General features: G+C 36.5%; 1 protein-coding gene across 20 annotated transcripts; it reads right to left on the bottom strand.

Moving 5' to 3' along the window:
• Nucleotides 1-302: 302 nt before the first annotated feature.
• Nucleotides 303-5,119, bottom strand: LOC110869455 (ATP-citrate synthase beta chain protein 1). 20 transcript variants are annotated; one of them, XR_004866815.1, is made up of 9 exons: nucleotides 4,482-5,119; nucleotides 4,122-4,198; nucleotides 3,654-3,808; nucleotides 3,411-3,559; nucleotides 2,958-3,059; nucleotides 2,572-2,866; nucleotides 892-1,178; nucleotides 512-826; nucleotides 303-431 (listed from the first exon to the last, which is right to left on the bottom strand). XR_004866815.1 is itself a non-coding variant. In XM_035977427.1 (7 exons), the coding sequence occupies exons 1-5, from the start codon at nucleotides 4,670-4,672 to the stop codon at nucleotides 3,738-3,740; spliced, it is 411 nt and encodes a 136-aa protein (XP_035833320.1). In that variant the 5' UTR covers nucleotides 4,673-5,119; the 3' UTR covers nucleotides 2,957-3,059; nucleotides 3,411-3,559; nucleotides 3,654-3,737. The 20 variants fall into 20 exon arrangements, 4 of the variants coding, with proteins under 4 accessions (XP_021974401.1, XP_035833320.1, XP_035833318.1 ...); XR_004866819.1 differs by lacking the exon at nucleotides 2,958-3,059 and having other exon boundaries at nucleotides 4,440-5,119; XR_004866817.1 differs by lacking the exon at nucleotides 2,958-3,059 and having other exon boundaries at nucleotides 3,654-3,804.
• Between the last annotated feature and the right edge of the window lie 3,163 nt (nucleotides 5,120-8,282).

The following is an 8,282-nucleotide window of genomic DNA, read 5'->3' as shown; positions in this document are numbered from 1 at the left end:
GACAACTTAAATAGCGTCCTAAAAAACATATTAGGACACTTTTAGAATGTTCTAATATGTGATTACCTGCTTTTAATCTTTTGATACACATACAACCGTCCTTAAAAATTAATTTATAGGACCCTTATGATATAATGATAGCTACTTTAATATCAAGAAAATGGTCCTAATATCCCAAATAAAATTATAAAACCAATTTTATAAATAGACCATCAACATATAACATCCTAATAGTTATTATACAACATCAACTAATGAAAGAATCATTATATTTCAAATAAGCATGTTCATAACAAAAACACTAACCATAAATAAGTTATAACATTATCTAACATAAGGTCTTAACATTCAACAAAGAAATTAAAAGCAATTAAAGAAATAAGAAGCATAGAATCTTGATTCATCATGCATCCTCAATCCTCATAGACTACCTACAAATAAACCATCCATGTATAAGCATTAAGTTCCATGATATTAAATTATTTGTATCACAAATTTAACAAATACATACCGAGATGAATGGATAGGGCCATGCGATGGATGCACCAATACAATCTTGAATTGTAGAAAATAAACCATATGGTCTTACCAAGTTTTCATCTTTTTTATTGGTACTTGAACATTTACCTCACACCATTCTGGTCCAATCTCTGTACCACCAACTAGATCATTTGGGTCCAAGCTCTGGACCCTTCCTCTTGCAACAATCTCGGTAGAGTTTAGAATGCTTTTGAGGAAAACTTCATCTTCGACGTAGATTTTAGTTTTCAAACAAATTAGTATATCTTTTCAGGGACTGCGGAGCAATGTATGTTGGACATTGTTTCTGTAAGTCGAATTGTTAGAGGAGAAACCGAAATAAATTATATTATCCGTTCTTTATATTAGTACCTTTTTAGAGATTTTTGTAGCAGCTTCTTGATAATCTTGCTCAACATCAACATCAGAACCAAGCATATACTCTACATCTATATCTTTCTCGTTGGTATCCATTGATTTCTTTTTCTTTTTCTTTGTTTTGTCACTCTCTGCTAGACTTCTCAAAGATTTAACAATATTTTTCAATCCCAAAGCTTGTAATTTTTTTTGATTCTATTGAATCCTTGACATTCTACTCTTTTCATAAGCATTCATACGTCTTTTGGAGCTTTGTCCTTGCATACTTTTATCTTCCATTACTAGTGTACACAAAAAAGAAAAATCTCATTAAATCATTTATAAAAAGCTTAAATAAATAAGAAATAAAGATTTATAAAAAGAAAGATAAAAGAATAAAAACTAAAAATAAAATACATATCTTTTAACAATTACAAATAGTTACCAGAACCAAGAATCGATATTGTGGTGTTTTACTATTTTTGCTTAAATCTATTCTTGTCCTTCATAATATAACTAGTGGGGAACCCGCGCGTTGCGGCGGAGTCGACAATACGCGGCGAAAACATGATACGCATCAAACAATTAGGAGTGAAATGAGGATGTCATGGGACGTCGTTGTACAATCTATTACAAATATCAGATTTAATTATACAAATGGTTTATCCGTTTAATAGTGTAAATCGCATTCCTTTGCAATTGCAATGAAGTAATTCAAACAATGCTTCAAGTTGAAGATAATTAAAAGCTTCAATACCACAATTTTAAAATGTGAAACTGAAAGTTCAGTTTTATGTTGGATAACATGATAATGATAAAACTATTGTTTTCTTCCAAGATGGTTCCATCTTTTTGCATTTTACCCTCATAAATGAGCATATGCAATGCAGGTGGATATGCATTAGATCCCTGCAATGTTTCACATCTGCAACCTCCATGAATAAATTTAATGACATCAAGTAAGAACTCAAAGTACCAACAATTCTATAACTCCATATAACACTCCTAAATTCTAAACTAAGTAATAACAAATCTATAATTCCATACCAAAACAATCTATGTTATATCAATTTGAAAATAACAGAACAATAAATGCTTTTATTCTTCTCTGACCACTTAAACAATATAATTTCAAAAAGCAGGCGAACGGGATTCTTTTTCTTCATATGTAATAATGCTAGGTGACTTGTTTCCCATTTTCTTCACTTGTCATCTACATCGATACAACTGTAAGAGTCGGTTCACAAAAAAAAAAATTCTTGAATATTTACTAATGTTATGTGGGATAGATGTAGGGATGAGCATTTGGTATCGAGTACGGGTACCGAACCGGTACCGAACCATACTGGGTATATTCGGTACCAGTTCACATTTCCCCCGTTTTTCGGCACCATAGCCAATACGGTGCCGGTATTTACAGGTAAAACACCGGTAAGTACCGGTATCGGTACCGAACCGGTGACGGTGTATTCGGTACCGGTACCACCATTCCCCATTTTTTGGTACCGGTACTTTCGGTAAACGAGCCGAGCCAAGCTCGAGCTCGTTTAACTTATGAAGGCTGGAGCTTGAGCTTGATTCATAGATAATTTTCAAGCTCATATTCAAGGGAACTAACTTCTAATGGTTGGCTGTGAGTCTGTGAGATAAGATCACAAAAATTCAAATTCCAACTATAGGAAAAGGAATACTCACATGCAAGGGAACTAACTTCTAATGGTTGGTTGTAAGAGTAATGTCTGGATATTTCCTTTGTGATCTGGTCTAGAGAGTCATTGTGCATGTATGTCAATTTAATCTCTCCAGGTGCCTTGATTTTATTAGTATTCTGCAAGGGTTGTTTTTTAACTTATGGCAACGTCTGATGTCTAATTTTTAAGGTTGTCCTTTGCTTTGTCCTCCACGTCCCATTCCTCCAACCCTTGCAGCTTCCATTATATCAAGACTTCGAGTTGCTTAAATCCTCCTCGATGACAAACCATTTGTTTTCCTGTGAATGAGTCACACAAAAGCGACAAATTCCAGATCAAAACCAAGATCTTAGCCACGTATCTTTAGTCTACAATGCAGAGACTATTTACCATGGTAAACCATTTAGAAAATTTGACAACATTATCATTTCGCTAACAATCTTCATACGTGTTTTAACGTAAAGTTGTGCTCGTAAATAGTTGCCAACGATGCTCAAATGTGGATCCATGCAACAACAGAAGATAGTTTAGTCACAAGCAGCAAAACACAACAAGAAGCGAAAATAGTTGCCCAACCCCACAAAACAGTTTGTGTTCAAATACATATTTTTATAGAAGCGAAAGAAAGCTTCAAGCCTTCACCAGCACATAAGTTAGTGTATTTTCAAGTACGTTGGAGAAGAGTGTTGAAAATGGTCAATCTAGTGTGTCTTGTGACTAATGAAAGTAACAAAACAAGTAGTGTATATAAGGAAAGTAATGGGAATGATATAAGTGATGGTAGCAGTGGTGGCGACTAAGTGAAATCAATTAACCTATTAAAAGACACTGAAAATCGTATACCTTGGCAACGGTGGTGGCGACTAAGTTGATTTTCCTTCCGTCTATTTGTCCTGAGTGGACGTCGACGTGCACGGTTTGAGCAAAGGGCTTCGTGAGGGATCAGAAACCGGACTGATCATTGAAGATGTACCTATGGTGCGACTGGATTCCTGCAATTTGAAAAGTAAAAAACGTCAGTGGGTAATTCACCAACTCTTGCCATACATTACCTCCGATCGGACCCCAAACACCAAGCTTCGTTACCTATCCTGAACTCTAGTCCGCCCTTGAATATTTTCTATCACAACCAAACAATCGGAGTAACGGTTGTACTCTCCAAAAACAACCCTACCGCTCTTGTAATGATGAAACCGACACCGGAAAATGGAATCTCCGTTGTGTGTCCGTTATAGCTCTACCTGATTTCAATGACGACTTATTAAGACAGTGGATTGCTATAAACGGACAAGGCCATTGAGGCAGAAACGATTGAGTTGCATAGATTGTTGTTCACATTTAATATTAGGGTTAAATTACTTTGGCAGGAACTATCGCATGCCAGCATTGGATTGTTAGGCCATAGCTTCTCAATTGTTCTGTCAATCATGCCTTCAACAAACTTATATGGTGCAAGGTTCTTCCAAAATATTGGGTTAAACAAGAGAAAATGCCAAGATTTAGTCTAATGAACTCTTAACTAAAACTATTTAAAAATAAATTTTCATTACTCACTCTGTTATATGCATCCTTAAAGTATCGAGCCGCGTCATCAATGACATCGCCAAAACGAAGATCCATTGTTAGTAAACCTGTTTCAAAAGTAAATTACTCAAATAATTTTACATTTTTAATAGAAAGCCCATTGGTGCATTTCATCGAACACTTCATAGACACAAACGATAACAAATATAGAAGTTTCTTTGAAGTCAAGCTCACAACTCATCCAATCCGTAACAAGTATATAACACTGCCCCTAGAAACTCGATCAAATGAAAGAGAAATCATTGATTTAACATGGTCTCTGCTTAAGAACTGTGTTCATTCTCTTACCTAAATAAGAGAAGATGACAGAGAAAGCAACGCGATTTATACCTCTGTCAATACTAATTGTAGTAAGCATGAAGCAGCAGTTTCCAGAATCCAGATCTATTATAAAAAGCAAGAAAAAAAACAACAAATCATCAATCAAAACCCTAACGATTGAAATTAGAGTTACCTGCGTTGGGATGTTGAGATAAAAGAATCAAACACGGTGGCAAATAGAAGGAGAGCACAGACTCCATAGCTGGTGGCTTCAGATATTCCGGTTATTGTTGTGTTTCGTTCGAGTTCAAGTCAAAATATGGCATGAACAACCAGGGGATGGGATTAAAAAGACCAGGGTGATGAGATTACTTCTTTAATACCAAAATCGAATTGAAGGCATGCTCCATTGAATAAATTGAAGTCCAATTTGCTTCGTTTGCCGAATTGAAGGCTGATTTAAGTGAAGTCGGAGGGGTTGAAGACTTAAAGGTATGAATTGAATTGCACATTGAAGAAGGTGATTATCATTTTAGACGGTTTCAGTTTTATCATAGGTTAGAATTGATGAAAGAAGGTTAAGAGGGGTATAATGGGAAGAAAAAGGTAAAAAATTAGGGATTTTAACTACCTTTTCACATGCCATCTTAAAAAATAGGATGTAAATTACAACTTTAGACATGGAAAATGCTTATATATAGTATATAGATATAATAGCATTATATATATGTGCACATTTCAACTAAAACCAAAATAACGTGCATGAAACAATGTAACAATATATATATTTGAAAAGGAACATGTGCAGTTCATCTCCCCCACTATTTAAAAAAAAGTTGAGTTCCCATATCACAAAGAATAAAAATGAGTTGCAAGATTGAAAAATGGATTAAATTAGCATAGATCTTGAAGTGTACCTAAATTGAATGAGGAAGAACGACGACCCGAAACATCGTAACAATAAAAAAAATTCTAAAAACCAAAACAATTCAAAAAAATCTAAAAAAATCAAAAAAATTCAAAAAAATCTAAAAAAATTATAAAAAAACAAAAAAATTCAAAAAAATCTAAAACATTAAAAAAAATTCTAAAAAATCAAAATAACTCTAAATTACATGTGTGTTCCGTGTGGTTTGACAACTTGTTATCGGATAGTCCTTCAGGTGGATGAAGGTTCATTTTTCTAGTTAAGTTGGTGTAAAATGATTAAAATGACCTCACTATTAAAAAACAATTAATATTAATGTTGAGACATCTATATATATAGAGGGTAATTATAGGGAGAAATCTCATATGAGTTGAAAAAACTCATTAAACTCAATAGGTGGATCACAACTTGCCACATGTTACAACTTTACAGACTCTGAAATATGTACTTTTTGTGTCACAGAGAAAGAAAGAATATATTACACCTTTCACTCATTTACATTATATATAACTTCATCTGTTATACTTTTTTTTGTTTCAACAATAAATTTTTTAGATTTTATGAACTGTAACATATTCGAAGTTAGATTTTATGAGTTTTTTAATTTGTAGTGTATGAAAAAATATGTAACATGTTTTACAGAAAATCTAGTGTAACCAATCCAGCTTTTTTTTTGAAAGGAAAACTTCATTAAAAACCGGCCGGCCTGACACAAAAAAGCAGGACCGCACCACCCAAAATTACAACATATACAACGGGAATTTACACCATTCTTTCCAATCTAATTTCTTACACTTAGACCTGTTTTTGAACCAAAAGAAAGATAGAGACTTAACCTCCCCAACAATTTCAGACCACTCCCCCTTACCATTGTCAAAGGTTTTTTTATTTCTTGCTCTCCAAATGCACCAGCATCCAACGATGATGATCCCAAGGACGATCTTCTTCTGATCAGCTCCGCTGCCCATCGTGTTATAGACTTCCATAAGATCCTTAAAGCTGAACACGAATATAGGGGGAACTTTGATCCAAGACGAGATTTTGCTCCAAACTCTTAGCGCAACCCGGCACCCAGAAAAAAGATGATCGACAGTTTCCGATGTTTCCTGGCAAAGTACACATTCATCCGATCCAGACAGGATGTTCCTTCGAGCCAAGGCTTGTTTAGTGGGCAAACGATCGAGCCCCGCTCTCCAAGCAAAAATTCTACATTTGTAGGGCACCCAATTACATCCCTTAACAAGGCAGACGGCATCCTGTTCCGCTTGAACCTGGTATAATTCTTTAAACGAATTTAAAGAGAACAATCCCGTTTCATCAGCGATCCACTTCCACTTATCCAAGTTGGAAGATAAAGAGACACCCGAGAGCAACGAATCACTGTCCGCCAACTCGCTGAACTCCGAGACAGTCGAAGGCATTCTGGACCATTCCCAATTGATCGAACCCGAGGCCCCCCTATCCTGAATACGATGCTTCACTAAACAGGATTTATGTTTTTCGATTGCAAAAAGACTCGGCCATCTTAACATCAACGGAGAATCGCCAACCCAAAGGTCGATCCAGAATCGAATACTATCGCCATTCCCCAACACCCCAGCAATATAATTACTGATCCTCTTCCCATTAATCAAAAGCTTCGATTCCAATCTGACAATGTTAAGCCACACACCTGTAAGGCCTTGTTTAGACGGAAGACACGACCACCTTCTTTTGTTGCCGTGAATAGCCGCGACAGCCCTTCTCCAAAGACTAGACTCCTCACGCTTATATCTCCATACCCACTTGGCTAGGAGAGCCTCATTAACCATTTTCAGCCTACTAATTCCGAGGCCGCCACATTTTTTAGGTAATGAAACCACCTCCCAAGCCACCCAATGTGTTTTTTTAGTCCCCTCCGAGCCTCCCCACAGAAATTTTCTCATAAGGGATTCCAGCTTATCAATGACTTTAGACGGAGCTTTAAAAATTGACATATAATACAGAGGGAGGCTTTCCAAAACCGAATTGACTAGAATGACCCTCCCCCCAATGGATAGAGAATTTGCATTCCAGCCGGCTAACCGTTTGATAAACAAAGACATAATAGGCTCCCAATTGGAGACCCTGTTCATATTAGCACCAAGAGGGATCCCCAAGTACTTGAACGGGACCTCACCTTTAAGGCAACCCAACTTGCCCGCCATACGGGAAATAACGTCGTCTTCCACCCAAACTCCCATGATACAAGATTTTTGAAGGTTAATTTTGAGGCCAGAGCACGCATAAAAAACCCTTAGGATTCTAGCCACCGCTAAAATGTTATCCTCCTCCCATTCACCGATAATGAGGGCATCATCTGCATATAATAAGTGAGAAATATTCGGGCCCCCGTTGGGAAGGGATATTCCTTTAAACCTCCCCGAATCACAAGCGTTGGACATCATGCAAGAGAAAGCTTCCATCACAACAAGGAAGAGGAACGGAGACAGCGGATCTCCTTGCCTTAATCCTTTTTGACATTGGAACTCGAAAGTGGGGGACCCATTGACCAAAACCGAAGATCTAGTCGACGAAAGCACACCCATGACCCATTTGCACCAAACCTGGGAGAAGCCCATTTGAGACATAACTTTCACGACAAAACCCCAATTTACATTATCATATGCCTTCTCGAAATCTATCTTAAAAATGAAAGCTTTCTTCTTTGATTTTTTCAGCCAAGACCATATCTCGCTTAACATAAGGGGGTTATCAAGGATGAATCTGCCATGGAAAAGAAAAGCTGCAAAAAGTTGGCACACCTTTTTATTAATTATTCGTATTTTAATTTAACTTTTGCAATTTTTATTATGTGATCCATCCCGAACCGCTTAACCGGAACTGACAGAAAATGCCAAAACTTAGCGATAGACAATCGTCATTTGGCCCTTCAAAATTTCCAAAGCCATAGGAAACAAATC

The sequence above is a fragment of the Helianthus annuus genome, chromosome 1 (assembly GCF_002127325.2).
Source record: "Helianthus annuus cultivar XRQ/B chromosome 1, HanXRQr2.0-SUNRISE, whole genome shotgun sequence".
NCBI lineage: Eukaryota > Viridiplantae > Streptophyta > Magnoliopsida > Asterales > Asteraceae > Helianthus > Helianthus annuus.
The sequence above is the reverse complement of the archived record's forward strand: the minus strand, read 5'-3'. Positions and strand labels throughout refer to the sequence as shown.

What these genes read in the sequence shown, in the direction of transcription:
- LOC110869455 (XM_035977425.1), bottom strand. Translation starts at nt 4,672, where the DNA reads ATGGAGTCTGTGCTCTCCTTCTATTTGCCACCGTGTTTGATTCTTTTA. An exon ending in TGTCATCTTCTCTTATTTAG is followed by an intron (nt 4,199 to 4,439) that starts GTAAGAGAATGA and finishes CTTTTGAAACAG; the next exon opens with GTTTACTAACAATGGATCTT. An exon ending in TTAAGGATGCATATAACAGA is followed by an intron (nt 4,027 to 4,121) that starts GTGAGTAATGAA and finishes ATATTTTGGAAG; the next exon opens with AACCTTGCACCATATAAGTT.